The sequence below is a fragment of the Sceloporus occidentalis genome, unplaced genomic scaffold (genome assembly GCF_023333645.1).
Source record: "Sceloporus occidentalis isolate IW3139 unplaced genomic scaffold, rSceOcc1.0.p SCAF_7, whole genome shotgun sequence".
Taxonomy (NCBI): Eukaryota; Metazoa; Chordata; class Lepidosauria; order Squamata; family Phrynosomatidae; genus Sceloporus; species Sceloporus occidentalis.
In genome coordinates, this window is record NW_028316987.1 from 90368665 (window position 1) to 90391947 (window position 23283).

At 39.8% G+C, this 23283-nt stretch overlaps 1 protein-coding gene across 1 annotated transcript; it reads right to left on the reverse strand.

Annotated features, from left to right (window-relative positions):
• Window positions 1-1480: 1480 nt before the first annotated feature.
• Window positions 1481-5595, reverse strand: LOC149310078 (sodium channel protein type 5 subunit alpha-like). Its single transcript, XM_089534023.1, has 4 exons — window positions 5353-5595; window positions 3166-3284; window positions 2548-2658; window positions 1481-1613 (listed from the first exon to the last, which is right to left on the reverse strand). Exons 1-4 carry the CDS (start codon window positions 5593-5595, stop codon window positions 1481-1483), a joined length of 606 nt encoding a protein of 201 aa, XP_089390149.1.
• Between the last annotated feature and the right edge of the window lie 17688 nt (window positions 5596-23283).

Here is a 23283-nt window from a genome sequence, read left to right on the forward strand (position 1 = left end):
AAATATAATACACATATACAGTTGCCCTCCATATCCACAGATTTTTGATCCACATATTCAAGCATCCATGGATTAAAAATATTCCAAAATATATAAATTCCAAAAAAGCAAACCTTGATTTTGCCATTTCATATAAGGGACACCATTTTACTATCCATTGTATTTAATGGGACTTTAGCATCCATGGATCTTGGTATCCATGGAGGGTCCTTTAAAAAGCATTTACATCCTAGGAGACACCAGGGGCCCATTATATACTAAAAGGAAGGCATAGCATACTTGCCTCTATCTAGAATAATAATAATAATAATAATTCTAAAGATGTCTGAGAAGAGACCCAAACCTAGCAAATGACATTTGTAACATATACTAAGATTTTTTTGAAAAATAAGGTACCCCATCTAGCATAGCAATAGCATTTACATTTCTATATCACTTAGTAGTCAACTCAGCACTCTCTAAGTGGTTTATAATCTGTAAGCCAATTGCCCCCAACAAGCTGGGTACTCATTTTACGGACCTACAAAAGGATGGAAGGCATATATGCTTCCAAAAGGAAAAACAGGACAGGTGTAATATGATTATATCTGATAAACTTGGACCACTGCATCTAGTATGTATGCCCATAACCCATGGAGCTGAATTAGAGCAAATACAGTTGGTAGAAGTGATTCAAAAATGTTCATACCTGGGATGATCGAAATGGTTTTTAAAGCTCTCAGCACCCGAAACATCCGAAGCACTGAAACATTACCCAGTTCAATAAACTCTCCCACATATCTGTAAAATCAAAGTATGACAACGACATAATTCCTAAAAAGAGACCATTTTTAAAAAGCATTTACATCTCATAGGATGAGGATAACACTCATCCATGGTGTTAAATTGTATATACACACTTTTTTTCAGGTTTACTGACAGACTAGTATGAAGCACTCACTCAAAAGCATATATGTGTGTTGTTGTTGTTGTTGTTGTGTGGTTTATGGCGACCTTGTCATGAGGTTTTCTTGACAAGTTTCTTCAGAGAGGGTTTGACCTATTTTGGGGGATTTGTGAGTTGGCCTATGACTCTGGAAAGCAGGGTTCAAAACCCAACTCAACCATGTAAATGAACTGGGCAACCTTGGGCAAGTCACACTCTCTCAGCCTCAGAAGATAGCAATGGCAAACCCTCTCTGAAGAAATGTGCCTAGAAAACCCTGTGATAGGGTTGCCTTAGGGTCGCCACCACGGGTCAAAAATGACTTGCAGTCTAACAACAACAAGAAATGGAGTTTATTGCCCACAAGATGAGAAGCCATGCTGAGAAAAGTTTCCAGATTTTGAATTTCTGCTCACTGAAGTGTCTGTTTTTAAGGGCTCAGGAATCATTTCAATAGACTGAGACAACCACTCCAGCCACTCCAGCCAAATCTTTCAGAGGAAAAAATAGCGATTCATTCATTTGGGGACTATGAAGAAAAGCAAAGTTGGAGACTTACGCCATCACAATCACACTGAAATCCAGCCAGTTCCATGGATCTCGAAGAAAAGTGAACTCATTCAAGCAGAATCCTCTTGCCAATATCTTGATTAGACATTCAAAGGTGTAAATACCAGTGAAAGTATACCTACATAACACGAATGTCCAGAGAAGCAAAGTTGACATAGAAAACAAGATTACACGCATAAAGTATATTTATATTAATTAAAAACCTAAAGCATGTTTTGAAAAAAGAAAGCTATTGAAGTTATTTCCTATTCAGTACAAAGAACCAGGCAGCTTCTTTCAAGTGAGAAGGAACGGCAAAATATTTTCTGTTAGCACTGTGGGATATTTTCATGTTTATTTTATTGTTAATCTGGTTAATCACAAGCATTCCTCAAGTTAATTCCAAAAAGGTGAAATATAACACACAGTATAAGGTATGTAATGAAAAGGAACGGCACGGGGAAAATATCAATCACAAAAATCTAAAAACTCTACCTGCAAGACAGTGATGGATACAAAATTTAAAATATTCAATCACAAAATTGCGCTAGGAGTTTCTTGGAATATTATTTTAAAATGCAATAGTGTTCATCTTTACTTTTTAGTTACAGTTGGCCCTCTGAACATGGGGGGGAAATCAATCCAGCAATCTCATCCCATCTTTAGGCACACAGAGATCAGCCTGCCTGGCTGGGCAGGAAAGAAAGGTGAAAAAGAACAGACTGCTGAAAGTGGTGTAGAGCTATCTCTTAAAAATAAAAGGAAAGGAAAGGAAAACAAACTGCTTGGGAATTGAATGGGGGAGAGGAGCAGAATCATGCCCGCTCATATGATCAGATGAGAAGCGGAACTGCAGCAGAACGAACCTATCGCACAAAGGCAGTAATGGAATAGCTGTGAAACTGAGAGCCTATTGATGGATTTGCTCATCAGTGAAAAAGTGCACTACAGTAACAAATGGAATACAAGGCAGGTTCTTCTAATCTACTAGTACATGCTGATATGCTATAGTAGATGAATATGGTAGAGTTAGAAAATAAGAAAGTATAAGCAGAATCACCAAAGCTACTTACTCAACATATTTGCTCGAGGAAGTCTCATTGGGGCTCCCTTGCGATGATTCCGAAAGAGCCATGAAGACACAGTTTGTGAAAATAGTGACCATGATAAACATAGTGAACAATGTAAGTAGTGAGAGTTAAGGAAAGTAACATTTTCAAAACATGACAGTAAAATGCACTTTGGTTTCATAGTTTCAACAGTTGGTGTTGTTTCCTCATTTTGATTTAGTGTTGACTGCAAATGCTACCCATATAAAAGGATCACAGTTGTACAAATTCCAGTTACTATGCAGTGTAATAAACAAATGACACAGACAATCCTGCACACCTTCAGTAAGGAGTTAGAACAGGGGGGGAAATTATGTGGACTTCTAAAGGTTGTCTGATTGCAATTACTAGCCTTTCTCTCCATTGTCTATGCTTTTGGAAATTACAGACCAACAACTACAACAGCTGAGAGTTGTGATCCAACAACATCTGGCGGGCTGCATCATTCTCACCTTTGAATTAGCCATTCTCCAAAAGCCCCAATGCCTCATGCATCACTTCTTGATGGCAGGAGCTGTCTCAATGACAAATATTTAAAGGAAGTCTGAAGGCAAAATAAGTTCTTCTTAAGGTGAAGGATATGAATGTACCAAAATTTTGATTGTCATACGTCTGACTGGATGAAAAGGGCTAAAGATCCATAGAGCACGGGTGGCTGTAAATCGGAAGATGGCTTTCCCTTTGTTCAGTACCATGAAAGTCTGGGGGCAAAGAGACAACAACAACAACAACAATAAATATTTATTTATAGCTTGCCTCTCCTCGAAGGATTGAGGCGGATAACATTCATAAAATACAACATTAACAACTATAAATAACATAATAAAATAACATGATCCCCTTACTTCCCGCTTAAAACTAACACAACATCATAAAATACATTCAATTGGGTAAAATTAACTAGTTAAACATAATTAAAATGAGACTAACAAAGGCAACCTAAATTAAATCATGGGATGAACAAAGGCAACTTACATCAGTATCATGGAATGATCAGGGAAAGCCTGCCGGAAGAGATCGGTCTTGACAGCCTTCTTAAAAGCGTCATGAGCCGTAATGTGACGGATCTCCTCCGGCAGATCATTCCATAGTTTAGGAATGGCCAATGAAAAGTGGCCTAGTCTTTCTTGGCTGCAATAGGTTACTCCCAGAGGACCTGAGTGTGTGGGGTGGATTATATGGAAGAAGGCACTCCCGTAAGTAAGCTGGACCTAAACCATGAAAGGCTTTAAAGGTTATTGCCAACACCTTGTACTGTGCCCGGAAACTAATTGGCAGCCAATGGAGAGATTTTAAAGTTGGTGTGATGTGATTGCCTCTAGATTTTCTGGCGACCAATCTGGCTGCCATATTTTGAATCAATTGCAGTTTCCAAACTAGGTACAAGGGTAGCCCCATGTAGAGTGTGTTATGAAAGTCCAGGTGAGATGTTACCAGTGCATGTACCACTGTTTCTAGGTCTCCCGGCTCCAGGTAGGGTTGTAGTTGGCGTATGAGCTGGTTGATAGCAAGCGCTCCTGGTCGTCGCATCTATCTGAGCTGACAACTGAAGCGACGAATACTCAACATTAGGAAGAACTTCCTGACAGTAAGGGCTGTCCGATAGTGGAACACACTCCCTTGGAGTGTAGTGGAATCTCCCTCCTTGGAGGTCTTTAAACAGAGGCTGGATGGCCATCTGTCAGGGATGCTTTGATTGAGAGTTCCTGCATGGCAGAATGGGGTTGGATAGGATGGCCCTTGCAGTGTCTTCCAACTCTACTATTCTATGATTCTATGATTCTAAAAATCCAGGAGCACTCCCAAACTGCAAACACAGTCCTTTAGGGGAAGTGTGACCCCATCCAGGACTGGTTAACATATCTCCATACCTGGATTAGGGGTCCCTACAGCAAGTACCTTTGCCTTATCTGGATTCAGTTTTAACTGGAAACTTTATTATATGATAATTGGTGCCAATGGTCTCTGTTTCCTAAATGCATAATTTATCTACCAGGGTAATCTCCATTCTCTTATAGTAGTTCTTATGGAACCAAAACTCACAAGACTGAGGTATTAGCAAGCTAGGGGTATCCCTGAGGTTTGAAGAAGTGCAAATATTGTGTATTTTTTTAAAAAAAAAACCTAAGGACAAGTAATAGAAACCCCAAGTAAGACTAATAAAGGCTATGTATGCCCAGTGGTCAAAGAATGCCTCAAAATGAAGCATCTGGCATTCTGCTAGTAGTGTGTGGGTGAATGAATTCCTGAACAGATTTTCATTCATAAACATTTTGTTGCAGGTACCACTTGTTTAATAAAGGTCATTAATTGAGTGTTTGAGAGGGGAGATTCAGACTCCTCTCTCAATGCTGGTGGCAAGGAAATAGGAATACTCGTGAGTGTCCTCATGCGAGTGCTCCTGAGTACAGCAACAGAACCAAATAAGTTCAATTTAAATGCCACTGAATGTCAGTCATTGTTTACCGTTTCCCTTCTTTTATGGCCCTATCCTTCCCAGCTGAAGATAACATGGAATGGATTCTATTTCACCTTAGAACTGCAGCATTATTATGGTATTAGAAATGTGTTAGATGCCACAAGGAACACTGGCTTGTTCCAAATTTAATCATATCCAGAACTAACTTGATTTGCATGGATGTGTCCAAACTGTGTCTGAATCAAGAACCAACCTTTTGTTTTGGCTGCAACAGATTATTTATCACAGGGCAGCTGGATTGTTTTGCCTGATATGAATGAATCCAATGAGCTGCAAGAAATTTACTTCACCTTGTGATCATTATAGTAAGGATCAAGGTCCTCAAGGGGTTCTGCAATGAGATGCGGTGGAGGGTTTCCGTAGAGAGCGGGCAGCTTCTGAAATGCCTGTAAGTCAAGCTGAGGGCGAGGTTTGTCCATAAGGGGTATGTCTTTGCATTCTTTCTTGGCTGCAATGTGTTTCTGAATAGCAACCAAAGACTCAGGAGTGAAGCGACGGAAGTTGTTAGCACCCAGCAATGTCAGGTCATCCATTTTTGCGTCCTTATTTCTTCCTCTGAGTTGAAGTAAACTGCTTGCTGGAAACTTCGCTATGGAAGTATGTTCAAGAAGGGGACTGCAAGATGCTTTTTGAACAGCTTGACAGGAAAAGCAAAGCAAGAAATCACTGGAGAAGAAAAACAATGGAAAGCATAAATATATGAAATGCAGTTAAGGTTGCAAACCTATATCCAGTTTCAACTCCAAATAAGACCCAGTGAACTCGGATCACATTGACTTACTGTTTAATAAAACAAGTACATCTTCTAATTATCAGATGGAAGCATCCCCTAAATATTCTAATTTATAATGTCTGGATATTGAACATTTCCCATTACAGTCCAAGACAATATGCCTTCACAATGAACAAGTTCAGCTACTAGCAGTTGTTTCTGAAGATTCAAATAGACCGCAACCAACTTCGGTTCAGTAATATTTTTAATGACCCGGGAGCAAATGTGGTTGCCTTTAGTTAGTCATGAAGGAGTAGCTGGGAGAAGCCATGGCAGCACAATGGTGGGCATCTTGTTCATCATTTATACCACATCCTGTCAAACCCTTTAGAGCAAACCTGGTTCATCAGTCCAAAAATATGCTTAAATGACAAGATTCCCCCTCCCTGACTGCCTCACTTGGGCCATGACTCCTGCCTTTGTGAGCCCAAGTTGAACCCAAGCTGGATTCCGTCTTACAGCTGGACTGAGGTCGGACACATAGGAGTGAATGCAAAAGGCAAGGAGGAGGAATCTGGAAGGAGAAATGTACATGTGTGTGGCTCTGTCTTCAGGAATCTCACCCCACTCCATGCATGAAAATAGTGCATTAAAATGCATCAAATGGGATTATAAGATATATAAGTGTGATAAGAACTTAATTGCTTTCCTTTATTTGTTCTCAGCTTTGTTAATGCACTCTGGAATACTGTGAAAGAAAGTATAAAGATATAAAACGGGGGGGGGGGGGGAATAAAACAAAAGAGAAAAGCAGGATTTAGAGATAACCATTACGGGTTGAGATTGTTTCTATTGTTTTGATTAGAAAGAGAGTTGCCAATTGTATGGAGAGAAATACAGCTGAGAGACAATACAAGAAATGCCCTATGCATGAATTTCTCAATAATGAACTAAGGAAGGCACATAATAAGCTAAAATATAACAAAAAGACATCGAGGGAAATGTAAACATTGGAAAGTAACTTTTAGTTATGGGTATATGTTGACTGGGAGAATGTTTGCTATAAATGAAGAAGAGCGAGATTTATGGATGTATGTGTATATAGATAAGTTATGTGGTTGTATATGTTTATATATGTTTTAATGTAAATTGCAATAAAATGTGAATAAAGAAAATAATAATAATAATAATAATAATAATAATAATGAAAACGGTGCATGAAGCAGAGGAATGAGAAGCAAGCTTAACATTTCCCCATCTCATGCATTCACATATGCTTACATCGGAAGCAAAATCCCAATTCATTGCATCACTTGACACTACTACTGACGCACATACATTGGTGGAGATACATCAGAGATGTTGCAGGTGGTCAAAAAGCACAAGGGAAGGAGATCTAGTCAGCTCAACTTGTGGGATTTTTTAAAAAGTCCTTCATTGCACATCCCACAACTTTAAATAAACATTTAACAACTTTAAATATTTGATGCCCTTCAGGTTTTTAAATCTTGAGTTAGGTCTTGGGGGTCCTCAGCAACAAAAGATATTTAAAGGGGGTCCATGGTAAAGAAAAGGTTAAGAATTGCTGCTCTATTACACTTCTATTTTGTCTTTCTTCCAAGGAATCAGCTAGTATATACAGTCCTGTCTGCACCCCATCCACATTTTATCCTTTTAATAAGGGTCTTTTGTGGGTTTGGGAGGCTATATGGCCATGTTCGAGACTTCTTCTAGAACATGGCCACATGGCCCGAAAAACCCACAAAAAACTATGGATGCTGGCCATGAAAGCCTTCGACGTCACATACTGGTTAAGTTTGGGAATGGCGAGAAATAGTGACTGACCAAAGATAGCCCATGAGTTTCATGGCTGAATGGGAATTTAAACACAGGTCTCATCAGTCCTAATCCAAAACTATGACCAGTATATGATAAAGGTCATCTTCTATAGTCTTCTCCATTTTCTTATGATAATATTGCTCCAGATATGTTTGAGTTGTGGAAACTAGCTTGTAATTACACACATCTTCTAAGGGGCACATATGACTGACCTAAGTGAAAGTGGATGTTGTTTGTAAATCATAGAATCATAGAGTTGGAAGAGACCGCCAGGGCCATCCAGTCCAACCCCATTCTGCCATGCAGGAACTCTCAATCAAAGCATCCCAAACAGATGGCCATCCAGCCTCTGTTTGAAGACCTCTAAAGATGGAGACTCCATTACACTCCAAGGAAGGAGAGTGTTCCACTGTCAAACAGCCCTTACTGTCAGAAGTTCCTCCTAATGTTGAGGTGGAATCTCTTTTCCTGGAGCTTGCATCCATTGCTTCAGGTCCTAGTCTCTGGAGCAGCAGAAAACAAGCTGGCTTCCTATACAATACTTTCAGCAGCAACAAAATGTCTACCTTAGCCTTCATTTTGTAACAGAAACTTCAGGAAACTTAAAGTTCTAGGCCTGACAGAGCAAAAGAATTGGCAAGAGGACCTAGTAATCGAAAATCCATAAGTTTATTTCCAATTGTCGACAAAGGAAAACATTGAACTCAGTGGAATTCAAGTTCTAAAAGCTGAGGCCCCGAACAAGACAAAATGGCTCTTTTTATATTATTGAAGACAAAGAAGCTTCTTCAATACACCTGATTGGCTAATTACAATTTAAACATACAGAATTCTTACAATCAGAACAGAAATACATGCATACATTAAAACTGCATCATCACTCCTTACCCCCTCCTGTAGCCTTCCTTCTAACCTTGCTTCTGAATGTCAACTATGTATCCTTATCTCAGTAGTTTATGTTATGTCTTTTTACTGGTGCCAGCTTCCATCCAGGTCAAGATGCACTCATTATTCCTTTGCTCTAGTTTTTTTCTAAACTCCAAGCCTTTATTTAAAAAACCATCTCTCTGGCTGACAAAGGTGACTCCATCTTTCTATAGCTTTTTATTTCAACAAGGAATTTCCACCACAATTTATCTTTTGGTGACTGTTTCAGAATAGGCTGAAAGTTTTCATACATTCAGACTGAAGGTGCTGCTGACACAGGAAACAATGCTCTCGCTCCCAATTTGCTTTGTGACACTGTCACAGAGACAATGCCAACAGTGACATCTTCACTATGTGATTTCTCAATAGATATTATTTCCAGTACCCAGGGACTAGATGCATTTTCCCTAAAAATATCACCAAAGCACTTGTAGATCAAGGACCAAAAAGGACTTGAACAGAAGTGGTTTAGGAAAATATTTCCCCCTTTGCGTCCAAAAGTGATTTCCTAATGAGCCAGGTTGCAGGATTTTGTTTCTCTAGTGGCTGAATTTGAGTTTCCTTGACACTTTTTTTTTCAGGCGCAGGGGACAAAGCTCTGGAAATGTCCTTTTGAGATTTACTGCCATTGTTATTGTTCAGGATAAATGAGATGGGCTGGGGATAAGCAAGAAAGCGAGTTTTGAATTATGTATGGATTGATATCACTCCTGCACAGGGCACAGAGGGAATACTGTAATTGCTCCTCTGCACTCTTTGCCAGTCTTTGCAGACACTTGCCCGTTTGCAGCCATGGTGCTTCCATCAAAACATATTGAGCATAAAAGGTTTGTAATGCTGTTTTGAAAACTCAACCAGTCATACACCCACACAATTTTCATGTGAGCATCCATACAGTAGTTGTGCAAGTGTGGAAATTAAATACTCAATGCAGAATCCAGCAACTTGAGAATTTTAGCATGCTCTTTAAAAAGAATGATCTGAATATTTTTTAAACCGTGATAGCATGATCCATCATTGGCACCCTTGACCAAAGACCACACACTAGCCTAGACACTGGTCATCATCTCAGCTACTTGTGCAAGAGGACCCAAGGAGAGGGACATCTCTGTATCCATTGCAATCTCAATAATTTTAAGAACAAGACTAGCTGCCTCTGCATTGCAATGATCATGAAGCCCACTTGATTTCTTATTAGAAAAAACAACTAAGTGGATAGTAATGAAAAATTATAAAGATATTCATGGGGTGAAGAAAGGGATAATACTGGAACTCAGGGCTGTCCAATGAAACTCATTGTCAGACATTCAGAATAGATAAAATGATGCAATGTTTCACATAAGATACAATTAATTTAAGGAATTTACTGCAGTAAGATATGATGATGCACACTAAAAGGGGATAGGAAAAGTCCACTAGCAATGGCTGCTAGTCCTTATGACAATGTAAAATGATCCTTTCATGTCACTGCACCCTTAGATAACATCTGTTGATAGTCATCAGATTTTAGAAGGTGCTTTAAGAGTCACCTAGTCCAGCCTCCTTTTCAGTGCAAGATTGATAATGCAAAATGCAACAACAGTGGACCATTGGTATACGTGGGGGATCCGTTCCGGACCCACCCACCCCATATTTGGAAAAAACATGGGACCTCAAGTCCCGTTGTTTGCCATGGCCGTGTGTGCCGTGGTCGCACATGTCATTTTAACGCCTGGGGCTTGCTGTCCATAAGAGCTTGAGTCCATGTATGGCAAGCCTGCATATGGGGCGGATGCACTGTACTACATACACAAAAGGTAACCATCCACTCTCTGATTAAATACCCTAGCAAAAGAGAATCTAGCACTTCCCAAGATGTGTGTTTCAATATCGAGTTCTAAATATTTTGAGTTTTTTCCTAACTTTTAACCAGCTTTCTGGCAATTTCCATTTACTGGCCACAGTGTTACTTTCTAGCACAAGAGTGGGCAAGTCAGCTCCATCTTCTGCAATGCAGCCTTTGTAGTTATTTGAAGGGAGATGCCATTACACTTCTGTTCTCTAGATGTATGCACCCACTGCTTCCAATCTTTACATAAGACTTGGTTTCCAGACCTGTCACCTTCCTGGTTGCTCTCCCCTGGACACAAACTGTAATATATTAATCATAATCTTAAAATAAGGAGCCCACAGAGAAAAGAGTGTTATTTTAATTTCACTATAATTTGTTTTCACTATAGGTGTCTGCTTGGCCACTGAAGCTCTTGGCTTAGAATACATTTTGGTCAGATTCAGTTTCCTATAGCATTATATTCCTACAAGCTCAGTTCACCCTCCCTCCCCTTCTGAATATTTGGATGGGGAGTAGTTACATTCAGTGCAAAATCCATTGACCATGACTTTTGTGCTAACATGAATTTGGTCTCAAAATCTATCCTCTATCAAATATACTCCCGAAAACCTGTGGGTAACTGAATCTCCCAGAAAACCAATATCTGCATTGGATGTTCTATTCTGTTTGATACTAGCATTTGGATTTCCAATCATAATTAAGAGCTGTTATGTAACCCTTCTTCATATTTAGTATGCAGTGGTACTGGACATGTGATAACATTAGATAACTGATATTCTAAAAATATGGTGTTCTCATTGTCTGTGAAAAGTTAAAAAATGTGATACCTTATTATTATTATTTTTCATTCATTTACAGCAATAGCAAGTACCTTTCTATACCGCTTATCAGTGAACTAGTACTCCTAAGCAGTTTACAGTGTGTAAGCCAGTTGTCCCCAACAAGCTGGATACCCATTTTACCAACTTATGAAAGGATGGAAGGCTGAATCAACCTTGGAGCCCTCCAGGATCGAACTTACAATGTTGCAGGACCAGCATTTAACTACTGCGCCACTGAGGCTCCCTAGTATATACATTTATATCCCACCTTTCTTCCAATAATGGGACTCAAGGCGGCTAACAACATTTTAAACAATACCTCCACTGAGATACCATTCTAGCCTTGAGGCAACACTAGAAAAGGCCTCACTTTGCATACTCAGGATGTAGATTTTGAGCAAAGCCCTACCGCAGATTTGATGCTGTAGAGAAAAGTAAGATTAATCCAACAAAATTCATTTTCTAGTGCCTCTTGAAGAAGGAATTGAATACAAATGTGATAGATAATTCTGTGTCTATTCACCATTATGATATTAGCTTGTCATCTCCCAGGGCAACCTTTGCTGCATACTTTTTCCTGAAATCTGATGCTAAATTACAAGGCAATCATTTCATCCCACCAGCAGCCTTTCTCTTCTAAGAGCTTTTACTCTGAGAACCCATCATAATACAAGCATCTGTCATCCTGTAAGATGAGCATTAAAGACAAAAATCTGAACTCACAGGACTTGCTGTAATTTTTGTATCAGTGGAAGAGGGAGTTAAAACAAAGAACAGAACAACGGTTAATGCTGTAGGATAGGGGAGGGCAGAAGGAAGATTGGGATCTAGTGGATCTGGATTATTTGGTGGAGCAATAAAGATTTCTACCTTCCGTTTTCCCCCAAGAACAAGAACAAAAAGGCACATATATCCTATATGTTGTACAGTCGGCCCTTCTTCTACACGGATTTTTTATACACAGATTCAAGCATCCACAGCTTGAAAATGTTCCAAAAAAGTATAAATTTCAAATATCAAACCTTGATTTTCCATTTTTTATAAGGGACACAATTTTGCTATGTCATTATATTTAGCATATTGAGCATCCACGGATTTTGTTATCCATGGGGGATCTTGGAACCAAACCCCAGCGGATAACAAGGGTCCACTGTACTGCTGAACTCAGAAAAAAGTTCCCAGTAACTAAGAGTGAATCTTTTGTTTGGAAAGACTATGAATTCTGTTCTCTGCTGCTATTCAGGACAAATTCCAGGACAAAGAATGCTTTTGTCTTTTCCTCTAAAGTCTAGTTGGTGGATTCTGGGCTTCTGACTTTTTTGGGAAAAGACGTCCTGCAGAGCCGAAGTCTTCCTAGATCTATTATATCACAGAAGAGACTTTCAGCACCGTGGACAGTGCCTTCCAAAATTGAAAACAGTTATTCTACAAATCATCTTCAAGACGTAAAGAGATCTTGTAGCACCTTTGAGACTAACAGACTAACTTGGTTAGTCTTAAAGACTAACCAAGTTAGTTTGTTAGTCTCAAAAGTGCTACAAGATCTCTTTACATTTTGAAGATGATTTGTAGAACAAATCATACTGGTTTTACATACAGACAGATTAAAACAGCCATATCTTTGAATCATCTTCAGGTTATTCTATTTTCACCAACTGAAATTTCTCAATTTCTTCATACACCATACATGTTGCAAACTTGATATTATCTTGCCTAGCATCTAGATTGCTGATGAAAGACGTTATGAGAAGGAAGCTATGACTGATGGGGCCAAGAATCCAAAATCTGCATTCTTCTAGAGAGGTGCTGACAATATTTTATGTTCCAAAATAGAGGCTACATTCTCCACTTAAAAGTCCCTGTTCTTCTCTTGCTCCCTGCAAACGGTCAAGAAGGAGGGAATATCTAATTTGTCAAGTATTGGGCTGGATACCATCAGGAAATACTAGCTACTGACTCCTGAAAATTTAAAAATGGTTCAATGTTGATAAATCCCATTAGATTTTCCTCCAGCTCCCATCAGCCTGAGCCAGCATAGCCAATGGCTAAATATGCTGGATGCTGCAAGTCCAGCAACAACTGGAGTGTGGTAGGATCACCTGCCCTTGCATGATGTAAACTAGGCATGAACTCTAATGGTTTTCTCTTATTTTCACTCTAGCAAAAAGAAATGACCTTTTCTCACACCGTGTTCATCTGAATGTAAAAATGCTTTATCAAACTCATATTTCTCATCCAAATTTTCACTTGTAGAAGTTTCAGTAAAACTCAGGGAGTACAACCAAATTTCATAGTAAGTTCTCCATGGTCCCAAACTTGTGACAGATGGAAACATAATGTTCTCTGAAACAAGGCCAGAAGGGCTTCTGCAGACATCCAAACTGCTTTACTGATGTTTTCAAGATTCATGGATGCTCAAAAATAAATCATGTTTTTGCTTTTCAAACATTTTTGGCAAACACAAACACACACACACACTTCTTAAGAAAATGTGACAGACATCATATAAGAAGTCTTTGAAGCACAAGGTGGGATCAAATGGATGCTTTTACAATGGAGGAAAGCTAGATATAGTGCTATAAAACTTATTTCTAAATAGTTTGAAGCCAAGAATTCACTCAAGAATTAGCCAAGTTCTCAACAACATTAGATTATTCAGTGTGATGAAATCCAAAACACATTTTAAAAAGCTGCTAAGTACAATAGAACAGCAAAATGATTCTTCGCAAGAAACCGAAAAATGTGCACTCTAGAACAAAATATCTTAAGTTCATATGTACATTGATCTGGTCTGGGCCAGCTAAAACCATCAAGGGAAAAGATCTGGCACTTACTCATAATACTGTTTAATATGCAATACAAAGAATAAAGTCATTATTAAGAACTTTTGCAAAAGCCAGTGAAATAGCAGCAGCCAACATAATCCATTCTGTAAATTGAGGCTGTGTGGAGTACCTTAATATATATTTGTACTATGATACCCCCCTCCCCCCAAAAAAACACCTTTGGAAGTATCAGGGAATACTCATCCTCTTCTCAGCTCTAGATTGGAGGAAGGGGAGGTCATCTAATAAAACTGAACCCAGTTATAAGTGTACATTCTTAATGCATTCTTAAAATTAAAATTCTTAAAATTAAACTGAATGGCCTGACTAACTTTTTCCCGATTTGGTTACTCTCAGATTTTATAATTCTAACCATCAAACAAATTCTCTTCTACACTTGAGGTGGTCACTTATTGTCCCAAGACTTTGTTCATTTCTCAATATCTAGAAATCAAAGTCACAAACTAACAAACTATCTTCCTTTCTCATTATTAACTCCTTAGCACAGGCACACAGAGACATGCCACAAAAGAGAAATATTGTCTTCTCTCCTTTTTTGAGTAACAGAAAGTTCTTTAGAAGATTCTTCCACTTCTAGATATTTTTTTAAAATATTGTACTTGACTCCAAGACATTAGATTCGATTCCTTTGTGGGAACAACAACAACAAGATGCCAAAAGTGCACTGCAACAAAAAATCACCACTCTCTTTTGGGAGAAGTGAAGGCAGGGAGAGGGGGAAGTATAAATCACAGAAGAAACTTACATGCTTTTGCTGACTTCCTAAATGAAGTATCTAGGCTTTACTTCATTAAGTCCAGTGAGAGGTTGAGAAGAAAGACCCATTTTGTCCAAGAGTGTCCCCCACCAATTAGGAGGGAAAAACCACGCTCATTGTTGTATTCCTCTCTCCATTTCTCCTCTGAGCAATTTCTTCTCGACTCTGGCGAAGTTCAATATGCAAAGCAGCGTGTGTTGAGAAAGGGCAGGGTGGCTGGGGAGAGTGAGAGGAGGCAGGGTGTGTGTTTGTTTAGATGGTAAAAGTGGCTAATGCGGTTTCAAACAACCTCTTGGGGAAAAACTGTAACCTGAGTAAGCAGTGTTAGGAAGGCTCCACTTTGGCTCTTCCTTTGAAACATTATTCTACACCCGCAGAAAGGAGCAAGAGTCTCTTTTTGGTGGCACAGTACATCATGGCCTCGTGCGGGACGCCAAATCAATTGAAAAAGTCACAAAAAAACAATTCTGCCATCTGTTGCAGAATTCTGCAGCAACCAGAATTCAAGAAACAAACATCCAGGACTGGGGGGCTTCTGCTTTCCCCAGTTGTGCCGTTCAATGATGCATTGCCAGATAGCACCAATAGCCTCCAAACCAGGGTCAGAAGACAACAGCATCAAGAGTTATACTTGTATCTGAGAATCTCTTTTTTGTTCCCAATGGTACTGTCAAGTAAATTTAACAAATTAAGTGCACACACAGATCTTGTTTCATGGATGAACTAGGATGCAAGGAGAAGAATGGAGAGTGGAAGATATCAAAATGAAAATAAAACAAGAATCAGATCTCAGAAAGATGATACTGGGCTTTTTATTGGAGAAAGCATTTCAAGAACTTTATTCTGGCCAATGTGTTTTGGTGATTATTTGTTAAAATGTATTTTATTTTTACTCCACCTTCCTCCAAGGATCACCCTCACCTCCATTATCATCATAACAAACTTATGAAGTAGGTTAAGCAGAGAGGTATTGACTGAGGGACATTGTCCCTCCTTAATCTGAGTCAATCTTTATTTTGCATTGTTTATATGAGGACTTTGATCCTGAGGAATGTAGGGTGGTCAATGCAGATCTAATACTGACAATCCAAAACTCTAAAGTCATTCTTGCAAATGCTTGCCTTCTCTCATCACCCCTTCCTCTCATCTCCGGAGGAAGTTCCTTTATCCTGCCCCCACCATAGTTGGTAGCACTGGCCTTGTCCTGCGGTCATAATTAGAGTTACGGCTAAACTGGGATCTGGAATAGTAGTTTCCCACAAGAATTGTTAACATAGGTTTGAATCCAGTTGTTAAACCCAACTAGAATTAGCCAATTAATGAGAACTGAAGCCATGGGTGGCTTTTCAGCAATATAATAAGTCCAAATGGATGTCTCTAAACTTTTCTCTGAATTTTGCTCATGACATAGAAATGTCTCCCTTTCTTCCTCTCAAAAAAAAAAAAAATCTGAAATTGGTACCCTTGTAAGAGAAACAGAAAAACCCACCAAGCAAGCAATTTCTTTGGTTTTGATTCCTTCTTTTTGACACACCTATACTTTATTTTCCTGACCCAACTTTCCAGCCGAGGAGTTGGGTGGAAGAAGCAATGTGATCCCAGCAGTTTCCTGTGACCCTTTATTTACAGAAATTTAGGCGCCTTACAGACCGCCCCTTTGGGGTGGCCTGTAGGTGCACCTTTCCCCGCCGGATCAGGGCCTCAGTGGCCAGAGCGGCAGCCGCTGAGGCCCCGATCCGCCGCTTTCCGGGCTGCGGGGAAGCGGCAAAAGGTCCCTTCCCCGCAGCCTGGAAAGGGGTGTCCTTGGGGCTTCAAGCCCCAAGGACACCCCGCGGCAGTGGGGAGGAGGAGAAAGGGGCCGCTTGGCCCCTTTCTCCTTTGGTCCGCTGGGCGCAGCCGTCTGAAGGCTGCGCCCAGTGGACCAAACCAGAAAGGAGCTCCGAAACGGAGCTCCTTCCGGGGTCGTGGAAAAGGCCGCCCTAGGCGCCCTGCCGCAACCCCAATACGTCACAACCGCGCCGCCTCGTTTGGAGGCAGCGCGGTTGTGATGTATTGGTGGCGGCGGCCGTGCAGAACGGCCGCTGCTATTTTGTGCGCGCACAGCGCGCGCTAGGGTTAGGGCGGTGCAGAAGCACCGCCCTGCCTTAACCGTAGTACGCGCTGCGCGCGTACTTTCATGCCCGTCTGTAACGGGCCTTACTGTCCAAGTCCAGCAATTGGGTCACTTGACCAATGCCTCTGTAGGAATAAGAAGACATATTGCTGCAGAAAAAATAGACTGAAACCAAGAAAGTTTTGGAAAAGCTTCAACCAGACTGTCAAATTAACTCCACATACAAAGAGGGAGATTTACTTAGCTGTTTGGCATTGTTTCCTTTGCTTGTATTATTTTAAATTAAGAGTGCATAGAATAGACAGCATGTTCAAATCAATCAAAAGATGGGATGAATAAACTCCCTTTCAAGGCCTGTGCATAGTTCTGACTTCTCTGACTCAATATCATAGATAGAATCGTAGAGTTGGAAGAGACCTCAAGGGCCATCCAGTCCAACCCCATTCTGCCATGCAGGAAATCTAAATCAAAGAATCCCCAAAAAATGGCCATCCAGCCTCTGTTTAAAGACCTCTAAGGAAGGAGACTCCATTACACTCCGAGGAAGTTTGTTCCACTGTCGAACAGCCCTTACTACTGTCAGGAAGTTCCTCTTAATGTTGAGGTGGAATCTCTTCTCCTGGAGCTTGCATCCATTGTTCTGTGTTCTAGTTCTGGAGCAGCAAAAAACAAACTTGCTCCCTCCTCAATATGACATCCCTTCAAATATTTAAACAGAGCTATCATATCACCTCTTAACCTTCTCTTCTCCAGGCTAAAAATCCCCAGCTCCCTAAGTCGTTCCTCATAAGATATGGTTTCCAGACCTTTCACCATTTTGGTCACCCTCCTTTGGACACATGGCTCCAGTTTCTCAATGTCCTTTTTGAATTGTGGTGCCCAGAACTGGACACAATATTCCAGGTGGGGCCTGACCAAAGCAGAATAGAGTGGCACTATTACTTCTCTTGATCTAGACACTATACTTTTATTGATGCAGCCTAAAATCACATTGGCCTTTTTAGCTGCCACATCGTACTGTTGACTCATGTTCAACTTATGGTCTACTTGGACTCCTAGATCCCTTTCACACGTAGTTTCATTCAGCCAGGTGTCTCCCATCCTATATATGTGCATTTCATTTTTACGGCCTAAGTACAGTACCTTACATTTCTCCGTGTTGAATTTCATTTTGTTAGCTTTGGCCCAGCTTTTTAGTCTGTTCATGTCATTTTGAATATAGTTGTGACTCTAACAAAGCAAGCAAGTAGCTGCAAACAGATAAATTACTTCCTTATACCCTGAAAACATGTAGCATAAATATGCTTTTAGACAGCACTTGAAAGGCAACTGCCTGTACAATTGCATGGGGGACAACCACATCTCTGATAGAAGGGCTTCCCACAACCAGGAGATCACCACAGGGAAGGACCTGCCACTTGTTGTATTCCTATGAACTTACACTCATGTGGGGTACCACCAGCCAAGCCTCTCAGATTATTTAAAATCCTGAACAGGTCAGCAGGGGGAAAAGAGAGTACTAGGTCAGAGCTTTTTAGGGCTTTGTATATGGACACCTTGAACTGGGTCTGGCTGTTTACTGTCAACCGGTGAAATGATTTCTGAGCAGGTGTAATATACTCACCTCTTGCTGACCTGTCAGTAGCTGGGCAGCATCATTCTGCAAAAATTGTAAGGTGAAGACCATCTTCAAGTTATCACAGCCAGGATTACAGTGATCATCTTATCCTGGGCCAGGGATGATGGCAGCTGGAGGACCCATTCGAGTCAATCATGTGCACTACTCACCATCAAGAAGTGGTTTCTCTTTTTCAAATGAATCCTGGAATTTGTATTTCATAAGCCTCAGAGGGAGGCAAAGGCAAACCTCCTCTGAACAAATCATGTCAAGAAAAGCCATGATAGATCTGCCTTTGGGTCGGAAACAACTTGAAGATACCCATGTGCCTGGAGAGTAGAAAAATTCAAGATAAAATTCTGAAATGTTGAGAGACACTTCAGTTCCTGTGACTTCTAGCCCAGTGGAGTGCACTAGCACTCTCTAACAGAGAATTCTAAGTACCTCATAGTGCTACAAATTCCAGGATTTCTCAAGACACAGTCATAGCAGTTAAAGTGGTACGCAACTGGTGCAACTATATAAATCAAATACACCTTGTGTCCCTTTAAAGAATCCATGCTATGTATGAAATTTTCATATGCTATCTTTCTGTTGTCAAACATCTCCAAGGAGACTAGCAATGGTTAACAGGCTTCAAGCTGCAGTTTATGTGGATTTGGAAAAGTGTAAGTAAACCCTAAGAAAACTCTATGAAATTCATGGCATCACCATAAATTGACAGTTGACTTGAAGGCACATAAACAAAAGTAAACCTCACTAATCTCAGTATGACTTAGATCTGAGTAGATACATATAGGAGTGCACTGTTAAAAAAAAAATCATTTTGGGGGGAAGGACTTTAACCTCGAGGTAGAGTCCATGAGTATCCAGACTGCAATGTGGAATCCAGGAGCATTTCAGATATGTAAAATCTGCTTTTTAAATATGCAATTCAACCCCACCCAAAACAAGTGGTAAATCTAATCTCAAACCAACTGGTCCCCAAACTGTTTCAGTTTGTTCATCTCATCCGGTCCTTCACTGATCTCAGACACTTTAGTAATGTAGGGAATTGATGTCCCATCAGGAAATATAGAATTGTGTTTCTGCAAGCTTTCCTCCAAAGATAGGAATCTGCAATTATTAGTGATTGTTAATATTTAATCATTGGAGAGGTGACAATTGAGATGCTCACCTCCCCCACCCCCAACCCCCAAAACATTTCTTCTGCAATGAACAAGAATTCTTTTGGATGGAGTTTGCAAAATGCAAAAACAAAGAAATGGCACTAAAAGGCTGAAAAATCCACTGGGGAATAAATATAGCATAAAGATCAGCTGAAACAAAATGGACAAAGTGAATGCCGAATAGATTATAATGGACATTTGGTAGAGGAATGAGTTCTTAAAGATGGGAAGCCTTTCAGGATTGCATATATGCTTACTGCTTGCAAAGAAGAGCACTCATTAAAACTCATTGTAAAGCTATTTACAACAAAAGGTGGATGAAGGGAAACAATAATGTTTTATCGCAGTCAAAGCTCTTCCAGGTGGTTTTAGAAGCCACTCTTGGACTCTGATACACAACATCCCAAGAACAACCAGAAGAGATTTAAGAACATGAGAAGAGTCCATCTAGATCAGACCAAGAGTCTATCTTGGACAGCATTCTTTTTCAAAAAGTTGCTAGTTGAGTTTTCATGGGGACCACAGATGCAGAATATAAAGTCTTAGATCAGGAAAAGGATATGGCTGGGTGAAGCACAGAGCAATATTGCTGCTCTGATCTAATTTTGAGACTCTGCCAGTTCTACCATTAAACATCTTAATGCAGCCACTTCAGGCGACAGACATTGGGGGCAAGGTGGCAGCTCCAATGCTGTAATGTAGTCTTCTGCCTTCCAGTGTGGTGGAAGAATTGGAGCTGCCAGTTTAGTTGTGTTCTGTAAATCAAATGGGAGTGTGCCATTTTGATCATTGCTCTAGGCATCCAAAGGTCTTAGGCCAAACCTGTCTGGAGAGCATTATAGCTACTTTACAATAAAAATAACTAAAACACTGGGGTATCTAAATCTGCAGATCTCCTGAATATGTGCAATGTGATAGCTCTGGAAAATATGCCCAACATCCTAGGTTCAAAACCTGAATCCCACACAAAGGAGATTAGATTGTAAATGATAAAGAAAACTCTTTTTGAGATCATGGAGAGATATTTTTCTTTTCTGCAACACATGGCATTGTCAGGCATTAAGAAAAGTGAAGCATCACTCTTACCCTGCTGCCTTTTCCTTAAGTAAGTTACCTCGCATTATTTTAGCATGCATTAAGCCATTAAAGAGCTGATGAACATCCCTTTGTAACCAAAAGATATTTCACTGTGCATTTATTTTTGCCATTTCCTGTTAATCTTCAAAGCAAATTCCTGTTAATCTCTACCTTCAGTGTTGCATTTTCAAGGACTGGCAGAGGAAGGAGAGACTGGACTGTCTGCTTTTACAAGCCAAACCACACATGCCTAAATTTTGATCCAGTTCAATTTACTTTTTTCCCTCTTCAACTGCCTTTTGGAGCATTCCAATAACTTCATATACTTTCATAATCATTCCTAAAATTTTAGGCCTCTAATAGAAAATTTAACATATCAATTGCTGTAAAGATTACTATTTTTTTTGGTCCAAACAAAACAAAAGGAAGTGTTTTTTTTAATAAAAAAAAGGAGGGGGGAGATTAGGATTCAAAATGGAGAATGTTGTAAAGAGCATCACTGAAACATATGACTTTAATGTCATTAAATCATTAGTCTGAGAATAATAAAGAAAGATGCTGATCAGAATAAAGAAGTTATGATTATATTAGAGGATTTTAGAGAATTGTTTAATGAGCAGACAATCATTGGAACAAGTCGCTCCATGTTATCCTGCATAGTCAATCATTTATCTCCATCGTGTGTAGATTTCATTTTTGTACAATTGCTGGCTTTCTCTTTCTCTTCCTTTTCTTCCGCTGCAATCGCAATGGCCACCATCTCTTCCATTCTCTGATTAGAGAAAAATGGCTTTCTCATTTGTCAGTTCTTAACTGAGCAAAGATGCTACTTCAAATTATATGCCAGTCCCTCCATAGGACTCCCAGGAGACGACTCATTACAGGCCGCAAAGCATTAGGGAAGATCAGATGTGCAACAAAAACCGGTTCAAAAGAAAACTATAGATGCTGGAAATCTTATTTGATTTCTGGTGTTTTTACAGAGCCCTATGCTGTCAGTAACATTTATTGTTGCTGTTCTTGTTTTTTTGTAGCTTCACTCCTAATTGAGTATGGAATCGCCTGTATTGATTCAGAAGAGTTTTGAAAATTAGCAGGGCCATCCTGTTTGCACTAATAGCTAAACTGCTAATATGAGGCAGCGTTATTTTCCGAGGCTCCAACATGCAGGATCACAGAAGATTATGGGTCTCACACAAGTTGTGTGGCAGATCAACTTGGGATATCAACTTGTCTTTTCATTAGCTCTGCCTATTGCCTGGCGCACCAAGAAAAGGGGATCAGATGGGATAATAATAATAATAATAATAATAATGTGTTTTATTTATATACCGCTATTCCAAAGATCATAGCGGTGAACAGCAAGTAAGCTAATTAGCAAGTAAGCTAATTTGCCCCCAACAGTCTGGGTACTCATTTTAGCTCCCTCCTCGGAAGGATGCAAGCCTGAGTCGAGCTTGGGCCCTTTTGCTGGTCTTGAACTCGCAACCTTGTGGTTTTGAGTGAATGGCTGCAGTACAGGCATTTAACCACTGCGCCACCAGGGCTCCCAGTAAAGCAGAGAATGTTGTTGTTGATGTTGAAACACAAAGCAGACAAGGAAAGAAGCAAAATGAATAAGCAAATATGCAACACAGTATAAATACATAATATAGAAAAATTGACATATTGCATAATCCAACCAAAAAGTATTCCATCATAATCAACATGTTGAGAATAACTAAAGAGAACAGAATCAATTAATATATTCCCATTCCAAAAAGAAGTTTCCAGCTTTCCTGAAAGCACTGAACAGCATTTGATTGGCCATTCCATAATAATGTAAAGACCATGATTATATACATGAGTATATATCCAGGATGGGATTTCCCAGCTGAAGGATACTTCTTCAAGGAAAGCACCACCCTGCAAACTAGTCACTTTCAAGCTGCAGCCTCACAAAGAAATGATAAATCCCTTATTCATGCTGACAGAATATTTGCAAGATTTATTTTCCAAACTGAAACCTACATAACTCCAGAAGGACTGAACAGCTTGTGGCTTTGGTAAACAACATGGACTGATGTCACAATTTAGGACAGTTGGCCCTCCTTATCCATGAATTCAGCCATCCACGGCTTGAAGATATTATATATGTTTTATTATATATTATATAATATATTCTATATTATAAATCTATGAATGATCAAACCTGCAAAATCCACAGCCACAAATGTGGACAGCCAACTGTACATGTAACAGCTCTGATGAATAAACACAGCTTATTCTTGAGGCAGTAGATGTTGGATTAGAACCCAAGGTAATGAGACTCCTTTGTATATCTTGAAGGAGGGCACAGAGTAAATGGCTGACAGTTTTAGAAGTATGCTGGGGATCGGGGAGGGAGGGCAGCAGACATCAATAGCAAACCTCCATCTTCAGCTAATGCACTTAACTGTGGTAGGTTAGCAGCCTTTACAGTGACTAACTCCACTCATCAAAGTTAGTACTGTATATAAGTAATAAGTAGAC